At 44.1% G+C, this 25,954-nt stretch overlaps 1 protein-coding gene across 1 annotated transcript; it reads right to left on the reverse strand.

Annotated features, from left to right (window-relative positions):
- Positions 1-23,283: 23,283 nt before the first annotated feature.
- LOC123444890 (myosin-1-like) lies at positions 23,284-25,371 on the reverse strand. Its single transcript, XM_045121770.1, has 5 exons — positions 25,058-25,371; positions 24,560-24,913; positions 24,200-24,479; positions 23,999-24,106; positions 23,284-23,881 (listed from the first exon to the last, which is right to left on the reverse strand). Exons 1-5 carry the CDS (start codon positions 25,271-25,273, stop codon positions 23,736-23,738), a joined length of 1,104 nt encoding a protein of 367 aa, XP_044977705.1. The 5' UTR covers positions 25,274-25,371; the 3' UTR covers positions 23,284-23,735.
- Positions 25,372-25,954: the final 583 nt, after the last annotated feature.

The following is a 25,954-nucleotide window of genomic DNA, read 5'->3' on the forward strand; positions in this document are numbered from 1 at the left end:
CCCCGCCTTACATTATTTTGCCCTCTTCATGGGTAGATGCATTAATGGCAAGATTGATCATTGTAACCTCTGCGCACCCGACCTTAGTATTCTTGAGAGCGCAGTAACGGGTGATAGAAGTTTCAACATGGGAGCTATAATCGCAAGGAGGCTAAATAATAATGCCAATGAAGGGGATTTCTTTGGTGGGATCTATGCCACTCGCATAGCAAATTTTCTTGGAGTACCCATCTACGAAGGAGATCCCCCGCTCCATACAGCTTTCCTTAATTGCGCCGCTATGACACGTTATCATTTCCTTGAGAGGGATAATGAATCCCTCCTATACCGGTTAATATTTAACCGACAACGTGTTTTCTATATTATCCTTCCTGCTCGTGCCTTCTTTGACTTTCAGGTAAAACAGAGATATTACATAACCAGAGGAGAGGCAGAGGAGTATGAGAGGGAGGCGAAGGCTGCTCGCCTCCGTGAGGCAGCTATTCAGGCGGTAGCTGCCGCGACCCCGTACAACCCCCATCATGACTTTGGATATCGCCCGGACCAGCCATGGGAGTAGACCAACTTAGGCCAAAATCCTAAGCTTGGGGGAGTACGTGTTTCTCACCGACTTTATATTCATGCTCACGCTTTCACTTTGATAGTCGGTGTTCACACCTTGCCATTGTATCATCCATGCTAGTTTATTTCTTTTTTCTCGTTTTCTTCTCGTGTGTTTGTTTAGTTTGAGAAAAACAAAAAAAAGTTGTAAGTTTACTTTTCTGTTTGCTTAGTGGTTTTTAGAGAGAAAACCCAAAAAGATTTCTCTTTCTTCTTTTGTTTGTTGGGAGCTTTCTCGTGTAAATAGTTTTCTTTTTCTTTGGGTCAAGGTAGAAGACCATGGTTACAATGTTTAGTGGCTCTCACATGCATATCTCTTTATTTGTCAAAGAGCCATATTACTTTGTCTTCTCCTCTATGTTTGCTTGCAGATTCCAGCTTAGTCGAGTGCACGAACACTCCCATTATGATTCACATCATTCGGTCGTGCAAGTGAAAGGCAATAATGACGATATATGATGAAGTGACTCAGCCTGGAAAAGCTGGTATGAGCTCGATCTATTTTGTTTTTGTAAATATTACTAGCTCATCGTTCCTAATTCAGCTTTGTTATGAGAGAAACATGTTTGCAATGACAACTTAGAGACCATAGTTTCTGATGCCGTGCTTAATTAGCTAAGAGCTTACAATGGTTTGTCTTGGATGCCAACATGAATTTCAAGATCATTATGATGTAGTATGATACGATGGTATCCTCCTTTGAGTGATTCAAGTGGCTTGACTTGGCGCATGTTTACGCATGTAGTTGAAACAAAATCAACATAGCCTCTATGATATTCATGTTCATGGTGATTTATATCCTACTCATGCTTGCACTCAATGTTGGTTAATTTTCAATGCATTTTGATGACTGTTGTCGCTCTCTAGTTGGTCGCTTCCCAGTCTTTTGCTAGCCTTCGCTTGTGCTAAGCGGGAATACTGCTTGTGCATCCACTTCCATAAACCCAAAGTTGTTCCATATGAGTCCACCATACCTACCTATATGTGGTATCTACTTGCCGTTCCAAGTAAATTTGCATGTGCCACTCTCTAAATCTTCAAGTAGTGATCTGTTTAATATACCCGAACCGCTCATGTGGTGACCAGGGGCGGTCAGTATCTTCCATGCTAGGTGTGGTATCCTCGATACGTGTTTATTCACTATCACTCATGAGAAAGGGGCCGGTAATTGGAATGCCCAGTTCCATGCTCAAATCGAAAAGATAATTGCAAACAAAACACCCGTGGATTGTTGTTGGTATGGACGCCCCCCGAGGATTCGGCTAGTCGTGGAGTGTGATTGATCGGTGGTGGGGGGGTCAAAAATTTACTTTTCTGTTTGGGAACCACCTATAGTATGTGTAGTATGGAAGATGGTGATAACTCTTGGTCATTGCGTTGACAATGAAAGCATACCACCCAAAATTACTTATCTCTATTTTAAAAGCTTGAGCTCTGGCACCTCTGCAAATCAATGCTTCCCTCTACGAAGGGACTATCTACTTACGTTTCTGTTGAGTCATCCTCTTCTTATAAAAGGCACCAATTAGAGAGCACCTCTGTCATTTTTATGCTTTGCTATTAATTGATATTGAGTATGACTGTGACTGGATCTTCTTTGCCATGAATTACAATGTTCAGTCAGCCCTTGGTCTTTGAAGGTGCTCTGCATTTGTGTTTTACGGTCTCAGAAAGGGCTAGCGAGATACCATCTGTTCATATCGCTTCATGATAGTTTTGATTGAAGTGTTGACCTTTGAGACTTATTATTATTGCTCGCTAGTTGATTATGCTATTGATATGAGTACATCATGAGACCTAAATGTCATTGCTTATGTGGTTAGCTTATGATCTTGCTGAAAATATAAATATGAGTTAGACACAATTACAACAACAAGATCAAACAGAGTTGGTAAAAGTTTTTGTTTTGTCTCTTTCCGTTTGTCAACTGAATTGCTTGAGGACAAGCAAGGCTTTAAGCTTGGGGGAGTTGATACGTCTCCATCGTATCTACTTTTACAAACTCTTTTGCCCTTGTTTTGGTCTCTAATTTGCAAGATTTGAATGGAACTAACCCGGACTCACGCTGTTTTCAGCAGAATTGCCATGGTGTTGTTTTTGCGCAGAAATAAAAGTTCTCGGAATGACCTGGAAATTTACGAGGAATTTTTGTGGAATATAAAAAAATACTGGCGCAAGAATCACGTGGAGGGACGGAGCCAGGAGCTCACAAGCCCACCAGGCCCGCCCCCCCTGGCCGGGCCTGGCAGGCTTGTGAGCCCCTCGTGGCTCCACAACCTCCAATTCCAGCTCTATATATTCTCTTTCGACTGGAAAAAATCAAGGAGAAGAGTTCATCGCGTTTTACGATATGGAGCCGCCGCCACCACCTGTTCTTCCTTTGGAGGGCAGATTTGGAGTCCGTTCTGGGCTCCGGAGAGGGGGAATCGACACCTTCGTCATCACCAACCATCCTTCATCGCCAATTCCATGATGCTCTTCATCGTTCGTGAGTAATCTCATCGTAGGCTTGCTCGACGGTGATGGGTTGGATGAGATCTATCATGTAATCGAGTTAGTTTTGATGGGGATTGATCCCTAGTATCCACTATGTTCTGAGATTGATGTTGTTACTACTTTGCCATGCTTAATGCTTGTCACTAGGGCCCGAGTGCCATGATTTCAGATCTGAACCTATTATGTTTTCATCAATATATTTGTGTTCTTGATCCTATCTTGCAAGTTGTAGTCACCTACTATGTGTTATGACCCGGCAACCCCGGAGTGACAATAGACCGAAGCACTCCCGGAGATGACCATAGTATGAGGAGTTCATGTATTCACTATGTGCTAATGCTTTGTTCTGGTTCTCTATTAAAAGGAGAACCTTAATATCCCTTAGTTTCCATTTGGACCCCGCTGCCACAGGAGGGATGGACAATATATGTCATGCAAGTTCTTTTCCATAAGCACGTATGACTATATACGGAATGCAGGCCTACATTACATTGACGAACTGGAGCTAGTTACAGATCTCTCCATGTTATAACTGTTCCATGATGAATGTCATCCGGCATAATTATCCATCACCGATCCAATGCCTACGAGTCTTTTCCTGCTGGTCTTTGCTACGTTACTTTGCTGCTACTGCTGTCACTGCTGCTACTGTTACCGCTACTGCTGTCACTACTGCTACTGTTACTATCATACTACTTTGCTACTGAAACTTTGTTGCAGATACTAAGTCTTTCAGGTGTGGTTGAATTGACAACTAAACTGCTAATACTCGAGAATTTTCTTTGGCTTTCCCTTGTGTCGAATCAACAAATTTGGGTTGAATACTCTACCCTCAAAAACTGTTGTGATCCCCTGTACTTGTGGGTTATCATTAGATACCGCATTAGATTTAAAGGCACTCAAAAAGATGAGTTCACAACAACGAGATGCCTAAGATAGGGCGACCACTTATCTCCTTGTCTCTTTTTGATATGCTCGGAAGGATTATCAAGCATACTGGCCCATGAGGAAGAAATGGGTGGGTTGGAAGGTATAAAAGTGTCAAGAAATGCCCCGTCAATTTCTCACATGTTGTTTGCATATGATTCCTTAGTCCTAATGAAAACAACTGTCAGAAATGCTAGTGCTTTGAAAAGGATTCCACACACATATTGTGTAGTTTAGGACAACGGGTAAGTACACGAAAATCCAACATCTTTTTCAGCCCTAACGCTAGGGTGAATGAAAGGGAAAGTGTTTGTTGAATGCTATACATCTTACCTGAAGCTTTGTCTCACAAGTATTTGGGCCTGCCTACAATTGTGGGTATTGATTGCAGTGACTATTTTTAGCATCTTGTCGAAGAGTATGCGAGAGATTGAAGGAAAAAAATCTCTCAATGGAAGGTAAAGAGATCCTTCTAAAAGTGGTGATACATGCAATCCCATCATATGCTATGTCCGTTTTTAAGTTACTAAAAGGGATTTGTGAATCAACAACTGATGATATATCAAGTTTCTGGTAGGGTGATGGAGAGGAGAAAATAAAGTTGCACTAGTTTGCATGGTGGAAAATGTGTGTCCCGAAGAAGAGAGGAGGAATGAGGTTTTGTGACCTTCACAGCTTCAATCTTGCTATGTGGTAAAGAAGTGTTGGCCGCTTCTCCAGAATGATTACTCTTTGTGTGCACGTGTTCTAAAATCAAAATACTATCCTAATAGTAATGTTCTAGATGCGGGTCCTAAGAAAGGCTAACTGTTTACGTGGCAAAGTATTGTGGCAGGGATACAAACCTTCAAGAGGGGATGCATTTGGAGAGTGGGAACTGCCTCTTAGATTAAGATTTGGAGGAGCCATGGATTCCATCTAGCGCAACACAGAAGCTCATCACGCCCAGAGGTGGTATTATGTTATCAAAAGTGCATGAATTAACTGATCCACATGTGAGACAATGGGATGAGGCACTTACCCAAAGTGTGTTCTCTCATGTTTATGTGCAAAGAATACTTCAAATACCCCTGCAATTTGAAACCATGGAAGATTTTGTGTACAAGATCGTGAGCCTTCTCGATTCATTCAGCATACCATATGGAGTTTGATCACCAGTTTGGATGCCATTATGCAAATCTAAGCAGTCGAGGGAGTGGTCAACTTAATGCTATCTGGAAATAGCTTTGGCACTTGTGCCTTCCAGGAAAGATTAAACACTTCGTCTAGAAAGTGCTTAAGGGAGTGCTACCATGTTATGGTGTGCTCGTAGGAACACACATATCACTCATACCGCAGTGCTCGCTCTGCAAAAGTGTCCTATAAGACATTCAATACAACATGTTTGCGTGTATTCGAGAACTGCAAGTGTAGGAAGCACTAGGCCTGAAGGAGGTGACTGACCAAGCGGCTCGTCACGATTGTTCTGGCTCTATAAGCTTAGATATTTTCATCCAACTTTGCACAATGATGCACAAACTACCAATAGTAGAGTTCATCATGGTTGATGTGTGGTTTATCTGGTGGCAATGGAGGCAAGGTACTAAGGGTGAAGCAATCCAAACACCAAAGCAAATGCTACTTTCATTCAAGTATTGGCTATAAACTTCACCCGTGCTAACACATCAAAGCATCCAATCTGATGGGTTGATCATGTTTTGAAGAAGCAGAGTGGAGGAGGTGTAAAAGTAAACATGGAAGTGTCATTTCATGCAAAAAATCTCACATGAACTTGTGAAGTTGTTGCCCGCGATGACCAAGGAATTATTTTGGGGCAACAACCATAGTGCTACCGCATGTGTCGAGTGCGAGCTGAGTGGATATCATTGCCATTCGATGCGAAATGTACATGTCAATGAACTTGGGTGTACATAGTTGATCATTAAGTCTGATTGCATGATAACTCTTGATACTATATATGATCCTGAGGGATATATGGGAGTGGACGTCCCAATCATCACAGAGTGCTCCCTACTGGCAATGGAGTTTGTTAGTATCAACTTTGAGCACTATTATAGAGAGGCAAACCTAGTAGCACACGGTTTAACAAGGCACGGCTTTAGTATTAGCCAATCTGAAGTATGGGAGGCTATCGTCCCTCACTTTATTCCTCATCATTATGTAAACAATCTTGTTGTTATCTGATGAAAAAAAGTTATTACGCTAAAAAGAGCACCGATAAAAATATGTTGGGAAACACAGCGTTTTCGGCAGCCCATGCAAAAGTGTGTGGTGCCCATGTTGCTACCAAGATGTAAAAGGAATAAATATGTGCACCGCAAGAGACTATCCCCACAGATTAATACTAGTATTTTATGTGCAGTTTGTTAGTATCAAATTTGTGCACTATTGTAGAGAGGCAAACGTAGTAGCGAACGGTTTAGCAAGGAACTACTTTAGTATTAGCAAATCTGAAGTATGGGAGTCTACCATCCTGCACTTTATTCTTCATCATTATGTAAACGATCTTACTGTTATCTGATGACAAAAATCATTTGTTCAGAAGCACAACGTCTTGGGCACCCCATGCAAAAGGGTGTGGTGTCCATGTTGCTACCAAGATGGCAAAGGAATAAATGTGTGCACCGCAGGAGAATGGTAGTTGTAAGGCCCCGAACACACTGGCCGATGGTGGTTACTCCTCACAGGATATAGAATGAACCCACAAATCAATACTAGTGTTTTCTCTGCACTTTGTCCTCACTCGTGCGCACTTGGGACCAACTTCCCGATGGGTCACCCATCCTATAACTACTTCAAGTCAATCAAGTTTAACTTGGGAATTCTATTCGAATGGGCTCCTAGAAAAGAAGGAATTCCTTATTAATATGAGTAGCCTAACATCCTTACTAAATCAGGCTATCACATACACCACCACTCAGAGGAACCAGCATCCTCATCGGACCACAGGAATGTTCCCTCTTGCTACATACATCTGTGCGTCCAGTCTGGTACATGTGACATGTCGTGTGCCACGACGGGTCACAAAAGTCATTAACAACATGACCACGCACACGTCAGCAAACATCTGTGTAACCACAAGGGTTAGCTCTGATACCAACTTGTAATCGAGAATTTGATATCATGAACAACTCTAGAAGAAGGAATGAAATCATCTCGATGAAACAAGAATAAGTATTATGTTATACTTATCCTTCATCAGGTTAAATTGATGACAAGCAAGCGATTTTCATATTACTTATTCCTCTTGAAAAAATATTAAAGAGAGATAGCACAAACTTGAAGAAGTATTAAATCAACCACTCGTAAGAAGTTGGAATGAATGTGGTTATATGAATGAATGGGAATACATGAGAACGAAGAGATCATGATCCATATAGCACAAGACGTAAACAAGGCACCGATAAGAAAGTAAATACGAACGAAGAAAATATTGAACGAACAAAGAGATAACAGTTGAGAAGAATTTGGGAATGAAAGCTGAAAGCTGAGAACAAAGAATTCTTCTCAAATGATAGTCTTCGGAGGATCGAGAAATGAAACAACTCTCAAATGCTCCGGATAGATATGGATGGAATTACTCATGATCGATTTTTTTTTGAAAGAATAGTTTCAAGGTTGAAACACGAATATTCATGCGAGCGGATATAGATTTAAGGGAAACTCTCCTTTGGCCTTCCAAGCTCAGAATGATGACGAAGAACACCACGAAAAATTACTAAGAAACTACGGAATAATTAATGAGGAAAGGTTAATCCAGTGACGAAACTAATTTTAAAGCGATCTCGGATGTGGTATGTGACTGATGGGATTCATTATTATGTCACATTTGCAAAGAACTTGAGGACATCTCCCGAAAAGATTAGAAAGGCCATGTAAGATCCTGGAGAAGAACAGTGTCAGTTATGGGCCCACTCAAAGGAAATACCTTTGAATTGATTGTTTAGGAAGAGAGATTGAACTGGTACAAATTAAAATTTAATGATGTGAGAACCTCCAAATATTTTGAAAGCATTTTAAAAGGAAACACAAATCTTATGATATATATTTTACACTCTAGATAAGAATAGAGTGAGGTGAATAAACAAGAGAGGCTTGGATAAGAATTTCCAACGTGGGAAAGCATTGAACGAATGAAAAAGGATATGATGAACATTCAAAGGTTGAATCGAATCCATCATGGAAGAAAACAAGAATGAAGAATGATAAACTTAACACTTGAGCATCTTTACAATGAATCAGTGGATACAAAAAATGGAAGAGAAGAAAACGAAAGCATCAAATGAATAGAAAAGGCACTTGGATGGCAATTTAATCTTTGAATAAAAGGGCGGGAGGGTGGGTAAAAACAATGACAACTTGGGACGGATGAGATGAACTCCGAAAATAAAATTTGAGAATAGATCTTGCAAAATATTGGAAAGGATTGAATTATTATGAAGAGAAGCACTCTGGATGGAAAAAGACTTAAGATCACAATTGGATTGAGGAAAAGCGATTACCACTCCCATAGAAATATGGAAATGCCGTTTAGGAAAGATATGTTATCAACACTTGACATCGAAGCAACTTGAATTACCATACTCCAACAAAATGAAGGATGAGGCTTGCGGATTAAGCCACAAACAAACACATAACCCGTTATTCATTTGATGGACGGATAATCCTAGGTAACTACTTGAATTCCCACGTGAGAACTCCCGAATTCCTTTGATGCAATCGGGTCCACCGATACACGGACTAAAATCCATCACTCAACTCCTAGCATGATAATATGCTCCAATGTATCACATCCGTCAACACATAACCACAGGTCTCACAAACTTATCTACCTAAGCCCCTCGTAATCACAGTGATACTAAGTATGGAAGTACATGTGATCTCGCTCCCGAGTACTCGGTGCCGCTACACTCCTCTAACCACAAATAGTATTGAAGCAATTTCAAACATCTGTGTCCTTAGATGCTAAGGTAACTGAATGAAAACGAGTGTGAAAAGAACCCCATGGAGCTCTAATCCCCGGGACTTCCCCAAGTGTCAGGAAGCACCAAGAATAGAATTCCGTCACATCGATATCGTAGAGGTTCCAAAATCCCCGCGTGGTCCTAAAAAAATTGACTGATAAGAGGGGTAGAATTAAAATTCCTATTCCATGATTCCTCACCATAGCAGGGAAAAGGAGTAAAAAGAATTTGTACTTTGTGATATATAACTAGATTCAAAATAGTTTTTCCTCTAGACTCGACGATGGCCAAGTTCGATCAACCAAAGGGGCTCCTAGGTCGGTACTGCTCTTATACCAACTTGTAATGTCCCAGACACTGTAAGTGCATCTAGTGCCCTTAGTGATTTTTGTGGTTTGAAGACTTATGGGTTAAGTAACTAATGTGTTTATAAGTGTACACAAGCTCTATAAGTCGCATAGGAGTTTGAGTTATACGACGAATATCGACCCCTAAAAATGTATGTCTTCGGCCGAAGAAATTGGCCTAAGCTTGAAGACTTTGATCGCGAAGAAATTGCGATTAAATTAATATTCCTCATGAAGATATTGAAGATGAGGAATTCGGTGTGTCCTGAAGAAAAACTGCGTGAAGACTTCGAAGCGTGAAGACTTACTCTTTCTGTTTCGTTTTCTTTACTCTCGAGTCCTAGGAACACCGTACTATCAAAGGGGGTCGAGGTAATACTACGAAATGAATTTCCTCATGATGCTCAACCCAAGGCTAATCCTACAAAAGCCTCAAGTGAGGAATATGAGAGACATGAGGACTTTCACAGTTGAAAGTTCCGACCGTTGCCGCGACACGCGCCACCTCACCGATCTTATCCACCAAACGGTCACATTATTTAAGGGCATTTATATCAAATCATGTCGGGATGCTCCCAGGCTATAAATAGACGCCCCCACAACCACTAGCTGGTTGGCTGCTCCGAGAGAAACTGACACTTGTCATTTAGAGCAACCCAAATTCCTAAGTGTCTTCGAGAGTAAATCATGAGGTGAGGAAATACCCCAAACACCAAACGACAAACCAAAAACCAAGTGATTGAGCATCACTCAAGAATTTGTTCCTGTGTGGAAGTGAAGCCTTTTACCTTTGAGGACTGTGCATCCTCCAGACGGTTAGGCGTCATGGTCTAGAGCATCCAGCAATCAATTGTGGATCGCCGGGTGACCGAGTTTGTGAGGGTTTGGAAGTCTGCCCTGAAGACTTACCACGAGTATTCGACGAGGACTGTGTGTCCTTAGCTCAAGGAGAATATGGTAGGGACTGTGTGTCCCAGGACTGTGTGTCCTTTGGTTTCAATACCAAGCCGCTCCAAACCAAACGTACGACTGTCACAGCAGTTGAAACTGGGTCATCAACAATTCTCTTCATCGTGAAATAGGTTCTATTTCTTCAACTCTTTCAATTCCTCAATATTGTATGTTGAAGACTTTCATTGTTACTATTTGAAGAATTTGCTGAAGACTTTCACTGAATTTCTCCAACCTCAAATTCTTCATACCAGTTAATCCTCACTTGTTTATTTTGTGCCTCCATACTGTGCAAATAGATTTTCATAATCTTCATCAAGTAAAGTGTTGTTGTAATCTTTGCACCTCTCATCCTGCGCTATTTCCGCTGCAAGTTATTCATCACTGAGGAATTTCCTCAAAAAGAATTTCCTCAGCGATGAAATTCTAAAATCGCCTATTCATCCCCCTCTAGTCGATATAACGCACTTTCAGACACACGTGTCGATGATTGTTACACCTGGAGAGATCTAGACCGGACCCATAGATCGATACTAGTCTTTTCTACGCACTTTTTCCTCACTCGTGCGCACCGGGACCAAATTCCCGGTCGATCACCCATCCTAGAAATGATCCAAGGCAATCATTTTTAACTTGGGAGTTTTGTTCGAATGAGCTCGAGGAAGCAAAGGAATTCCTTATTGATATGAGTAGTCTAACATCCCTATTAAGCCAGGCCATCAAAGTAGTACTCCCTCCGTTCCATATTATAAAACATTTTCGACATTTTCGAGCCAATTCAAAACAAGTGGATAGACCCCTTTGATAATTTTGTATCTTCGGCATTTCGCCAATCACTTATGCTCCAGCACCTCGCGCCCGCTCCATCACCAACAATCATGTGCATATCCTTTGCATCATTGACTCATCGTGATCCAACAAATATGTAATGAACAATTGAGAGTACTTCATCTCATCTCAAACATCTCTATGATACTCCTAGACCTCAAGTATATTCCACCTAAAGAAAAGGGCCGCTAGGAATTCCCAATATGCCTTCTTGAATGGGAGATACTTTCTAAAGGGTGTTCTAATTATGCATGAAACTTTGAACTCATTGCACACACACAAAAATAGGGGTGCTCTTCAACATTGATTTTGAAAAAAGCATTGACAAAGTCAAATGGCCTTTCCTTATTCACACCTTGTGAATGAATAATTCATTAACAAATAGGATGACTATATTATAAAGACAATTTATGGGGGTAGTGTGGGTGTTCAACTGAATGGAGAACTGGGACCTTTTTTAGAACCCACAAGATGCTCAGACAAGGGGATCCACTCTCTCCCCTTATCTTTGATCTTGTTGCATTGTATTTTTCAAGGAAGGGTTGTTCATTAGAGTTTGGTGTCTAGTCATGCAAAAGATAAGAAGGAGCGGCATATTGCCATATAGAAATATGAATATGCTACTATATTGCTCTTACAACATGATCTCGATCACGCTAGAAATCTAAAAAAATTGTTATGGATTTTTGAAATGATGTCTGGTTTAAATATAATTTTTCATAAGAGTGATGTGATTGGGATTGGGCTAGGCAATGATAGAATCAGTATTTTTTGGAGATATTCACATGCAAGAGGGTGAACTGCCTTTGAAATACTTAGAGATTTCAATGGATGAAAAGAGGATGAAGAATAGTGATTGGAACCCCCTCTGTTGGTAAGGTGGAAAAATAAATGGGTTGTTAGCTCGACATAATTCTTAACATAGCTCGGAGATCACTTTTTGATGAACTCCTCGCTATCTAGCTTGCCCCTTTATATGACATCCTTTTATAGTCTTCCCAAAAGGGTCAAGAAAAAGTTTGATGGGACTACATCTAGATTTATATGGAGTGAGGAGAAGGAGAATAGGAAATTTCATTAAGTTGCGTGGTATTCTTTTTGTTTACGTAAAGACTTAGGATGGTATTGGGATTTTGGACTTGGGATTCATGATTTGAAACTCTTTAATGAACATGGCTTGCGGCAAGACATTTTCTAGGCTAAGTATGTTAAAGGCACTACATTAAGGTTGTTTGAACATAAACGAGTGGACTCACAATTTTGGCAAGGTTTGTTGGAAATTAAAGATCTATTCTTGTCTTGTTGTAAATTGTGCGTGGGTAATGGGGAAAAAAGAAGGTTTTGGGAGGATAGATGGCACGAAAATCAAAGCTTATCTTTGTCTTTTCCAAGACTTCATGGTATTTCCCTAAATCACACTCTTACTGTGCATGTTGGTTTTGTTGGGGGTGTCTCTAATCTATCTTTTAGGAGGGCCTTGTTTGAAAAAAAATCAATGGTATGGTCCAATCTATTGGAACTTTGCATTCATGTTACTTTGTTCGAATGTGAAGACAGAGTATCTTGACCTCTAGACAAGAGTGGGAGTGTCAATTTCTTTTACTCTCCTATGCAGATTGGGTGCAAAGTACCTTATATATTCTTGTGAAAAGTTAATATCCCTCTTAGAATTAGAACCTTCATTTGGTTAGTGCTGGAAAAAAGCATTTTAACTAGGGAAGTTATGTTGCATAGGGGTACTAAATGTGAGCATGGATGTTTGTTTTATGGCAAGAAAAAATGATCGGTCCTCTTTTCTTTCAATGTCCATTGGCAAAATACATATGGACTGGGGTGAATTACAATTTGGATGTGGATTGTGTTGTGTTCTACACAAACTCATGTTTTAATATTTGACTTAAAAACTTGTCTTCTCAAAGAAGAAATCTACACTCAATGGTATTGCTAATGTACTCTGGGTATTTGGAAAGTGAGGAATTTGGCATGTTTTGATCACAAGTGACCTTCTAACCCATCCATTGTTAAATTTAGCATAGCATACTAAATTACAGTATGGAGATACTTTCATGTGACGGAGGGCGCAAAAATGGCGCTACGGCATGGCGCAAATATTCTCGAACGAGTCACAACTGAAGTGTTTCAAGACAGAAAAGTTGGGCGCAAGATGGGTTTGGAATGTGACCTTTTTTATTTGTGTTGCGATGGTCTTTAATAGAAGTTGTGTTGGCTTGGTGTCTTTTAAGGAGTGTTATGTAAAACCTGAATAAACTAGTATGTTATTTTGTGTGTTGGGCTTGTTGGTATTTTCCTAGTGTGTTGATCGACTAGGGTTCACAAGGATGGATTGTTTATGTGCAAAGCAGTTTCATGTTTGTCGGGGTTGCATTTTGATTGTAACAAATACTTGGTTTCATTAATGAAATCAGGGGAATGATCCCTTTTCATCAAAAGAAACAAGAAGGGGACGAAGCCGTACCTGGAGGAGGCCATGCCGACCATCTTGATGGCGGCATCGATCCCGAGCAAGATACAAGTATAATTTATATTTTTTAGAATGGATAGGTAGGCTTTGACTGAATTGAAGATTCAAATATTTCTTTGGTGGTTATTCAAAAATGCAATTTTGACTATAGATGTCATGAAAAGAATATATTGGGCTAGTAATCCAAAGTGCACCTTTTGCAATGAGAGGGAAACATCTCAGCATATGTATTTCATGTGCCCTAATTTTGCTGCAATTCTATTTTGGGTGCTATATGTTTGTGCCTGGTGGTGCTAAATTCTCTACTTTTGGTATTGTTGTTGTGTGACAGTAGTTTGTAATTGTTGCTATAATTCAACCTTCGAATTCAAAGTTCCCACATCACCTTTTGAAGTGGTGTTTACCTCATGTGAGCTTCTCAATTATTGGACGTGATTGTTGAAGGCTGAAGATGAGGGTGTTATGGAGCAAGGAGCGATGATGCTTAGGAAGAACACCATCAACATGATGAGGATGCGTGTTGTAGTGCCTCATGATTCCATGGCAACCTGAGCTGCACCTATTGCGGTTGAAGCTACTCTTGAAACATTCTTGGAAATTTATTTATTTTGGTTTTCCTTCTTGCTTGTGTGAGAGCGTTTAAAAGTTGGATCATGTGCGGAAATTTTAGAAACTATCCCTGGGCTACTTGGCCAGTGTTGTTTTCATCACGTGGCCACTGTTACAATCATGATCACTTGTATTTGGTTTCTCGACGATGTTTAAAACTCACTCTCCCCTTTTAAACGGTTTGGATGGTTGTAGTTCCATTATTCAGATAATGAAAAAGAGGTTATAATCAGTTAAAAAGGGATAATTCCTATTCCTCATAATATTCCATAGTATTCCATCGAGATAAACAAGAGTATAAATGTTTTTGTTGCAACAAGCAAGAAACCAAAAAACAAGAGAATTCTATTGTGTTAAAATGAGATGACATGGCAACAATATGTAGAATATAAAACATCTAGATAAGACAAAATAGAAATTTTAGGTAATTTTATCACTGCTCCATCATCACTATCTACTTTTAACCTATTCTATCCAAGCAAATCAAATGAAATATGGATAGGGTCCATGATCTCAACGTCCATAAGTCTAATTTTCTTGTTCACGACCTCAGTTTAGCACCAGGTTTGGCAAGTTTGAATATAATATTTTAGGAAGAATTCTATATCTAACTGTCTTTTTTAATCTTGTTGTTTTAGTATTTAGCATCCAACAAACGAGGCTAAGAAAACGGCATGCGACTAAATAGAGATATGGTACTTACCTAGCATTGCATGCACTCCTAAGACGTGGGAAATTGGAAATAAAATTACAAGAAATATGTGGCTGCAAGTTTTTATGTAGATACCCAAATCATTCAAAGGACATGGAGAATAGAAATGAAAGAAATAGCTCTTGGTCAGGAGGTATATGTCTCTAACAAAAACAAGGGCACATATGTCAGGAGGTATATGTCTCTCTACATCCCCACAATCCCTTCAATTAGAAGGTCATTTGTGAGATTGCACGATAGGTCACTAGAAGTGAGACGACCGAGTTTAGATTGAGGAATCTTGGGTCAAAAGCTGCAAATACCTCCCACCAACCTTTCAGGATAGGTTAGGATCCTTATAACCCTAGGTCTCATTGTCCTTTATAAGGTGAGACAGGGTGATACCTTATGATCGCTAAAACAATCATCATTTTAGTAGCCGTAAAACCCCATGTTTCTAACCCCTAACGCGAGGTGTTTTCCACCATTAATTAAATCAAAAGCAAGAGTAGGGTCTTACCTCAACCATGAGGGTCCGAACCTGGGTAAAAAACATGGGTGATCCCCTCTCATACTTCACGATGCGCTCAACACCCGCCACAGAAACTACTGGTTTACTGTATCGCTGGCGAAGAAAGAAGAAATTGCTTGACATTGAGGAGTAAAGCTAGCAATGGCGGTCGAGGAGCAAAGGTATAAGAGTGTGGTAGAGGACCAAGCTATCATATTCATGGATCCTAGCAAGATGGACGAGTGGACGAGCAGATCTTGGGAGCTTAATCGTAGCGTCATTATCTCTAAGATGTTTGGTGATGATGGTGCAAAATGCGAGAGCCATGTTGCATGAACTATTTCAATTATGATGGCATTTGATCCACCACAAGGTGTTGGATTTTTGAATGCAATTGCTCATTTTGTGGCTTTTGGTAAAATTGTGGTTATGTGTGATGGATTTGATTAACTATACTTATGCCCATACTTGAATTAAGATGTGATGCATTCAAATTCTCCATGTGTGTGTTGAAATAAGATTAGTATGTCAGAATTGTTTGAGAAATATAATTCAAGATTTATAACATACAAAATTTATAGGTTGGTGATTTTTCTATAAAAAAATTGTAAAATACGATAGGGAGCGCTTTTGGTAGTTTTAGGGTTCTCTTAGAGATACCCCACCCTAGGCTCGAAAGTTTTCGGCCGTACGAGGGTTTTGCCCCTTTTTGCTGTTGGAAATATGCCCTAGAGGAAATAATAAAGTTGTTATTATCATATTTTCTTGTTTATGATAATCGTTCATTATCCATGCTAGCATTGTATTGACTCGAAACTTAAATACATGTGTGGATATATGAACAACAACGTGCCCCTAGTGAGCCTCTACTAGACTAGCTCGTTGATCAAAGATGGTTAAGGTTTCCTAAGCATAGACAGGAGTTGTCATTTGATAATGAGATCACATCATTAGGAGAATGATGTGATGCACAAGACCCAACTGTACGCATAGCATTTGATCGTATCACTTAGTTTATTGCTACTCCTTTCTTCATGCGAAGTATATGTTCCTGAGACCATGAGATCATGCAACTCCCTGACACCGGAGGAGTGCCTTGTGTGTATCAAACATCACTTCATAACTGAGTGACCATAAAGGTACTCCATATGTATTTTTGAGGGTGTTTGTTGGGTTATGGATCGAGACTGGGATTTGTCACTCTATATGACGGAGAATTATCTTTGGGCTCTCTCCGTAATACAACATCACAAGAAGCTTGATATCATGGTTCGACCGATAAAGATCTTCATGGAATATGTAAGGACCGATATGGGCATCTAGGTATTGCTATTGGTTATTGACCGGAGAGGTTCTCGGTCATGTCTACATGATTCTTGAACCCGTAGGGTCCGCATGCCTAACGTTTGATGATGATATAGTATTATTGGGATATGTACGTTGGTGACCGAATGTTGTTCAGAGTCCCGGATGAGATCCTGGACGTGACGAGGAGATCCGGAATGGTCCGAAGGTAAAGATTTATATATGGGAAGTTGGTATTTGGTTTTTGGAATCATTCTGGATTTTGTCGGGAGTGTTGGAAGGGGTTCCGAGGGTCCATCGGAGAGGTCCACCTGCTCGGAGGGCCTAATGGGCTGAGAGAGGGGATGCACCAGACCCTGGTGGGCTCGGTGCTGCCCCTCCGAAGGGCCCATGCGCCTAGGGTTGGTGGAAGGAAACCCTAAGGGGGCAACCCCTAACTTGGGGGCTACTCCTCCCCCTAGCCCCCCCCCCACTTGGACGAGGGGTTCAGGGCCGACTCCCCTCCCCCTGCTCCTATAAATAGAGAGGGGTGGGAAGGGTGCCACGCACCTCTTCTCCACAACCTGGCGGCTGCCCCCTCTCTCCCTCCAGTTTCTCCTCCGCCCTAGTTCTGCAATGCTTGGCGAAGCCGTGCTGAAGTAGCTCCACCATCATTGCCGCCACACCGTCGTGCTGCAAGATATCCCATATGTAACTCCATCGTCACTCGCAGGATCGTGAAGGTGGAGACGTCAACGAGCTATACGTGTGTTGAATGCAGAGGTGTCGTCCGTTCGGCGCTTGATCGGGAAGGATCGTGATTGGATCGTGAAGACGTACGACTACATCAACTGCCTTTTTAACGCTTCCGCTTAACGGTCTACAAGCGTACGTAGACACACTCTCCTTATAGTTACTATGCATCTTCATGGATAGATTTTGCGTGTGCGTAGGAATTTTTTTTGTTTCCCATGCAACATTGCCCAACATTTACGACCCGAACAAGCACCACATATCAGCCCAGCCAAGAAAAAAAATTATCGAAGGACACGGATATGCACCCCTCTACCATATGAACGGTAAAAGGGGGATTTCACTCCCGATCCCCTTCACACAATTTCACTCCTTCACCGCTAGGGTTACACATCACCGGTGAGAAACTTCACGCTCCTCTCCTCTCCTTTTTTTACGTCTCCATCATATCGAAGGCCGGCGGATCTAACCACGGCTATGGCGGCCATGTCGGTGCGAATGGAAGCCATGGCGGCCACATTTGTGTGCCTCTGAGCAAGCGCGTCCACTACGTTACGAAAGTCAGAAGATTCAGCTGAGTCGTGGCGATGTTCTCCAACTTCAGCGACGACGATCATGAGGCGTGGCGCCCGTGAAGATCGACGCAAGGGGTGGGATCGCAATTGGTTGTCCCGACGCGTAGGGTGGTTTTGTTGTGCTCGACGAAAATGTCTACCCTACTTCAACAGACGTCGCGCTGTCGATGATGAACTCGTTTACAATTTGAGAGTACGGTGATAAGCGGCGAAGAAGGTGCTCACGAACGCATTGAAGCTCACAAGAAGGAGCAAGATCTCGCGTTGGCGCTGTGCAAGTCCATCGTCAAGCACTACCTCAACATCGACGGAAGAGCACGACGATGAACATGCCCATGAACTAGGGTTAGGTTTCGTTTGTATGTAATCTGTTCTAGCATCCCCCTCCCCCTTTGTGGTGCCCTCTATGCCGAGTACGAGTTAACGGGAGGGAATTTTTTTCTATCGTACGCTGATTCGCCGCCGCCCCCGTCGCGAATCTTCGGTGATAGTTTCTTGCCCCGACCACCCCGCACCACGGAGAGCTTTTTTCGCCCTTGTCCGTGTTTTCTCCACCAAGATTAGAGATCAGGCCCGCAATTTTTTGCCGTCGGCACCGGTGATCCGGACGGTAGCTTCATGGATTGGATCGTTGGGGGAGGATCCGGTTTCTTCGGCCAAGAGTGCGCCATCTAGTCATGTGCACATGCCGAAACGGGGGGCGGGGGCGAGAGGAAGTAGGAGGTGGCGGCGGTCGCGGATTTCTATTCAGTCGACGATGGGGAAGTTAGGTGCAGTCGCTTTGGTTCTTGGGGATTTGGTTTCGACCAAAGCTAATATATAGAGGTTTCCTCCTGTTTTAATTTCCGGTCAAAGGATGATTTGTGACAAAGTTCCATATTTATTTTCATAGATGGATGGTTGGAGTTTGTCCTAGTCGTTGAAGTCAAATGATTCCGACATATAGGCGATGTTTTTTGACGACGATGCCCAGCTCCTCCTCTTGTTGCATCTCATCCAAGAATTTGAAGCCGCCAGAAAAAGAAGCATCGCAGATCGATGGTTGGTCGTTGTTGCATTCAGTGCAACCGAGCTTTGCCCACAATATGCTCATGAATGGAAGAGTACTTTGTCGAGGTAACGACTTATTCAGCTCACCTCTTTCGTAGGTGTTACCGAATAAGTAGATTTTTTTATTCATTGTCCATGCTTGCTAGAAAAATTGTCGTTTCTTCACTCGCAGGAGGAAAGACACCGGTTTGCTTGAATTTAGTGCAAACCAAAAAATAACGACGGTAATGAGAGTGGTAGCATATGGCATTCTGGCCGATTACGCTGATGGGTATCTTTGCATTGGAGAAGATACTGCTCAAATGTGTGCGGGTGTTTGCCAAGACCTTGATCCGGGTATTTGGTCATGAGTACCTCCGAGCTCCAAACGAGGGGACAAAAAAATTGAATGAAACAAGAGAATGGCCATGCATGGTTTGGAGTTCGGATCCATCAACATAAACCCATTACTGTGCTTGAAGTCGGGACGTGATGTTTTTGCATCGAGTTCAAATGAGCTCGGGTGAACAGTAAATTTGCAAAATATTATAAAAATGTTAAAAAAATCTATTTGTTTTAGCAAACTTTGACAAATGTTCTAAGTGTTCGTAAGATTTCATCATGAAATCACATTTCTGGAACTCTGAAAATGCTACTTTCAAACGCATTTTGGAGCACTAATATTTTTTTGCCATGACTTTAAAAAATGTGATTTCGTATTGAAACTTTGCAAGCTATTAAAATATTTGTTAAACTTACTGTAAAAAACAGATTTTTTAAATATTTTATGAATTTACTATTCATCCAAGCTCATTTGAGATCGGGTGTATAATATCACTTTCCTTGAAGCCGTGGCTCACATGATTTATGGATTTGTCATTTCTTTTTTGAATTGAAGGGTCTATCAATGATATCAATACATTGCATAGATCATATTTTTTTGCGCTGCTAGCTACGGCAAAATCTTCAGGTTTAAACTACACCTTTGATGGAGTCCGGTTAAATCGTGCGTTTATGACCGATCATCTATCAGATGGCCTGTCCGAATGTTTGAGATCGGTACGAGGGATCCGATTATAGATGCTTCAATGTAACTACCAAGAAAATGACCGCCACAAGTAGCTAATTACGAGCCACTCCTACAGCTGCAACTCCGTGGTCCATGAGAGAAACAACAGTAAGCAACGCTCACAAAATTAATTATCGATCAGTACTGTAAAAAGAGTTCTGATTGCTGATCTACCGTGAACATCGGTCCCCTCACGCGTACACATAGCACTGTCCAGTGAAGCACTCAGAGCTACAGGACCAGCCCGAAGGGAAGCCGGTCCAAGCCAAAAACTGCCGGTGAAACACTAGTGTCGCGACGGGCGAGATGCCAAACGGAGGAGGATCAGGGCCCAAAGGATACCTAGGATAGGACTGCCTTTTCCTCTTTGTCTCTGCGCGCCTCTGCCTCCGCTGGAGTGAAATTCAAACCGCTTCAAAAAGAAATCCCATGCTTGGCACTCGGGGGCAGGGGTCAGGTACCGACAGATGGAAGCTAAAACATCTGACCTGGGATTGAAATCAAATGCACCCCTTGTGTGTGCTTCTGCTGCCGTTTGACTTGGGGTGCTAATTTTATACTGTCGACTTAATAATACTACGACCCTGACAGGTGGTGGTAGTGGTAATTCAAATGTCACCGCAAGCCTCCATTTGCCTTGCATACGTAGGTACTTCAGTTCTTTTGATTAAGTACTCCTGTTGTTAGTTGCCGACGGCTCCACCCATGTGGGCGCATGACATAAGCAGAGAACAAATCGTGCTGAAACCTAATAATTTGATCAAGGTTGACTACTCCACTTTGTCAGAGAAGACGCATTAAACCCCGACCCCAGCAGTTCAAATCTCCAGGCAAATGGTGCTGGCCCGCCGCTGCCATGCTCATTTTCCATATCAGTTCTAGCCCAGCCGGCCACTTCACATCCTTCCCGTTGGCTCCGCCTCGTATTCCGTAGATTCCAACAACATACGCTACAGTACACTTAATTTAAGCAGAGAGTATACTTAAGCAAAAAACAGTGGCTAGTTCGATGCACACAAAAAAACAGTGGCTAATTTTTTTTTGTTTTTTTTCTAAGGTGGCTAGTTTTGATTTGATAAACATGGGAACGGGTCAGCAATCAGAGGCGACACGCTGGCACAACCAGCGTGACAAGGAGGCGAGACCCAATCAGCCGACGGGGCGCCGTGGCACAGGTGCACCACCCGGCCGTTGCCTCTCGGCGACGTGCGAGCCACATGGGCGCCGGTTGCACCAGCTCGGACGCACCCGCCTTTCCACCGATGCAAACAGCAGACACCGGACCGGACGGACAGTCAGGTTCCTCCTAGTACTTGTAGCATTGGTAGGTAAAATGGTATACGTGGAGTCCTTCCGTTCTGCGCGACAAAGCAGAATACTCCATCTGTTCTTAAATATTTGTCTTTTTAAAGATTCAACTATTGACTACATACGAAATAAAATGAATGAACTTACACTCTAAATTATGTCTATATACATCCGTATGTAGTTTGTAGTGAAATCTCTAGAAAGACAAATATTTAGGAACGGAGGGAGTACAAAAGACCGTACGCACTTCAGAAGAATTTGGTCTCCCTAGTTAGAAACTAAATACTACCCATATACTAGTGGTTGGTACTTCCTCTATACCTAAATACTCACTCCGTTTCTAAATATAAGTAATTGTAGATATTTCATTAGTGATTACATACAAAATAAAATAAATAAATATATACTTTAAAATACGTCTATATACATCCGTATGTAGTCCGTAGTGAAACTTCTAAAAAGAATTACATTTAAAACGGGTGGGGTACTTGTTAATGGAAACACTAATACAATTAACCAGCTACAAGTATTGGGGTTACAATAAATTAAATTATTAACATCACTGGTAGATATTCAGTTACCGGAAGGATTTTCGCCTAATTACTACTTCGTCCGTAAATTAATGTAAGAGCATTTCGATCACAATTTTAGTGATATAAACGTTTTTTAATAGTTTACGGAGGGAGTACAGTACAAGTTAGAGATGAACCACGCCAATAATAAGTTATCGCTAGGACCGAACATTCCGAAAGTGTTTCAGCATATATCCCTCTCGCCAAGAAGTACGGTAAGAATCCCAGAAAAAGGCGTTCGAGAAAGGAACATTTCGAAACCCGGCAATCTGCTTTGTCGGATGATCGTGCCACTGCCACGGCGCCCTTTAACGAGATACGCACCGGATTGCCATCTCCTCCGCGAAAGGCAGGCACCGACGTGTTTTCTCCACACACACACACACACGCACAAAAAACATCGTTGTGAAAGAGATAAAAAAGAAGTAAGGATCAGGCCGCAACAATCGACATGTGGCTCGGCCACTTTTGATCCGGACCTAGCCCGAACCCGAGAACGCCTTGGACTCGACAAAAGCGCAAAGACGGCGCACAGAACAAAGCCGAGCGCATTGACCGGGTCAGAGCACGGCGCGACGAGACGAGACGACAGGACGGAGCCATGCGGCGGCGTAATAACGGAACGGAATCCCCCATCCACGCACGGACGGACGCGCGGAACGGAACGGAGTCGCCGCCGGAGGGCTGGGACAGGGACCATCCATGGAAGATTCATCGGAACAGGTAAACGGGATGGAGGGCGGATGGGATCTCGCAAATAATTGAGGCGTAGAATTACGGGGATCCAAACACAGGCGTCGCTGTCGGACCATGACACGAGCCGTGAAGATGCAAGATACCGGGGGGCCCGACCGGAGAAGATTCTTGTGGAGGCGGATGGCCCGTTAATTCCAAATGGAAGAGCCATCACCCATACACAATTAAAGAAAGAACACAGTACACCGCCGGGTTAAGCAACTGTACTACGTCACATGATTAGACTTCTGCGTCCAAGGCAGCACAAGTGGAGTGCACTGCACCCACCGAGCTCACCTCACCTCACCACCTCTGTTGAACCAACTAACCCCCAAAGTGCGATCAGTGAGCGACTACTACAAACACTCGCCCGATTTCATATGCAAAAAAATAATATATATGTTTCCGAAACGAAACAAAAGACCAAGCACCGAACAGAAAACATCGGCATGTCTTTCCTTACAGAAGGGGGGTTCCTTATTCACGAAGCAACCGGGCGATGCCAAAAGGGACGCACACACAAGAGACTGAAGTGGAACTGCAACAAGGCGCTAATGGAAACATGGAGCTCTTATTTCTTTCTTCCTTATATCTTACAGCGATGACACCTTTCCAAACAGCCGATGATATTTTCCCAATCATCGTCCACCTTACAACTACCAGCAGGCAGCACCATACCTCCCAGATTTCTTCTTTCTTTCTTGTAGGAACCGCTTATTGTTTCCCCCAACAACAACCTACGGAAGCCACGGATTTTTCATCGTTCTTCTCTCTGTTGGTCGTCTGCGTCCGTCCGTCCATCACCAACCATCCTCCAAAATAACCAATATATCACCACGCACAAAAGAACACCTAACGCTGATGCTACTGCCACCGCGTCCTACCTCTAGCTAACATCTACCTAGCGCTAACCATCGATGATAACAGAAATAAGTAATAGTATTAGATAGTAATCCATGAAAACGGGGGGAGACCAACGACGCTTGAGAGCGGCAACACGCATCTCAGTACGTCCACTCCTGCGGGAGATTGACCTCGCAGGCCACGGCGAGCGGCGGCGAGTGCGCGGCGGCGGCATCGGCATTGGCATTGGCATTGTGCTCGCGCTTCTGGCTCGCCTGCATCGCGTTGCTCCGGCTCACCAGCGCGTCTGCGAGACAAAGAATGGGGTTCGAGATGTCATTGATGATGGATCCTCATAACCCCGAATAAAGATTGTCATCTGCGTCGGTTGCTAGTGCGTAATGAGAAGGGATTAATTGCTTACCGTGATCAAGAACGAAGGTCCCGGGGTAGCACGGGCGGGCGCCGAGGTCCTCGACGTTGAGATTGAGAGCCTGCACGACGCGCGCCGGGAGAAGAACCGTCGAGCAGCCTGAGGCAAGGCAGAACCACGAGATTGTTAGCTAAAAATACTTTTGGGGGGACAGGGCAGGCAAAGGGGGTGGGGGCGGAAAAGGGGCCGCACTTGGTTTCTTCCTGGGCTCGGCGGGCGCGCCGGCCTGCCGGGGGATGAACACGCCGGTGCCGGTGCACTCCCGCTTCGCTCCGGGCGGGGTGAGGAACACGGCGCGCATGCCGGCCGCGGACGGAGGAGCGTGGTGCGGGGGATTCTGCAGCGGCGGCCAGGCCGAGGGGTTCAGGCCGAGCGGCCCGACGTCGGCGGAGCCCCACGCCATGGCCGCAGCCATGGCCAGCTGCTGCTCCCTCTGGTGCTTCATCAGCTGCTGCTGCTTCAGGAGATGAAACTGGAACCCGAAATCGAAGAAAACGTCAGTGAATAATCCCATGAGAAACGAAGCGGGGAAGATTTTGCAGAGGAACTCACACGAGCGACTTGAGCCTGGCGCTGGGCGAACGAGTTGTTGGGCGGGTACTGGTAAGGGCCGACGGGCTTCGGGGACGGAAGCAGCGGCGGCGGAGAGGGGTTCCTCGCCGGCGGCGCGACGGCGGCGCCATGGATGGGAGCAGGGTTAACCACAGGCACGGGGATGCTGTCGACGCGCAGGCGGGCCACCTGCCCGGCCGCCTCGTGCAGCAGGTCCCATGGGTCGGCCGGCTGCTGCTCCAGCGGCGAGGACGGCGGCGAGCTGACCTGCGAGGCGCCGCCGGTGGGGCTGTCCTCCCCTGAAGCCTGCAGCACGCAGAGCGTGGACTGCGGAGACCCGGACATCACCTCCGCCTGGAGCGCGCGACACAGCGAGATAGGAGGCAAAAACAATCAGATGCTTCCAAAGACAAACAAACAGGAATCCCGAACCAAACCAAACCAACAAGGGACGAGACGAGACGAGACGAGACGAGAGTACGGAAACCGAAAGCCAACCTTGGGAACGGCGCGGTCGCCGGCGTCGCAGTCGAGGCCGGCCACGCGGCGCGAGAGACCGCCGAGCCCCGCGTCCTCGTCGTCGCTGTCGCTCCTGGCCGCGCCCGCCGCAGCAGCCGCCGCCGCCGCCGCCTTCTCGTCGGAGAAGAAGTCGTCGTCGAGGAACTCGTCCGGCAGCCAGAAGCCGGCGCCCGCGCCCTGGTGCTCCCCCGCCATTTCCGGCCAACAATAAGGAACAGCCCGCGTGAAGCGTGGACGGAACGACCCCCTACCCGAACGACGAATATTATAGGCGCGAGCGCGAGCGAGGGACGGAGGCCAGGAATCGCTGCGCGGGGAAGATGGATATAATTAGGCCCAACACGCACGGGGTGGTGATGGCCGATAGCTCTCCTGCCACTAACGCTTCGGACCCTCGCCTCTCTGACGGCGGACGGACGGACGGAGGGGGAGAAAAGCGGCGGCGGTGGGGGTGGGGTGGGGTGGGGTGGGGGGGGGGGGGGGAGGAATGTCAAGGACGGCGGGTTGATGTGTAGGTCAATGGGATGGATGTGCGGGTGGCTTATAAAGAAAGGGGAGGGGCCAAAAATTTACCGGCCGATTTGGTTCGAAAGTTACCGCGGGGATCGGTTTGGGTTGCGTGAGCGGTGGTGGTGGCGCCGGCGTGTTTTTTGTGCGCCCGGGTTAAGTATGGTAACATGGCTAAAATAACCAGCCCTTTTCGCGCTCTGCTTTTCGGCTCCCTCGCCCTCGCCCTCGCCGTGTCATCCGTTGTGCCTGAACCTGAACTCATGTGAGTTTCGCCTGTGCCGAGATGGCACCCGGTAATGTCGTGGGGGATCGGCACCCGTCCACCCGCTGGCCCCTTGTTAGATTGGTCGTTCAGCTAATGTGCGA

Source organism: Hordeum vulgare, chromosome 3H, assembly GCF_904849725.1.
Source record: "Hordeum vulgare subsp. vulgare chromosome 3H, MorexV3_pseudomolecules_assembly, whole genome shotgun sequence".
Taxonomy (NCBI): domain Eukaryota; kingdom Viridiplantae; phylum Streptophyta; class Magnoliopsida; order Poales; family Poaceae; genus Hordeum; species Hordeum vulgare.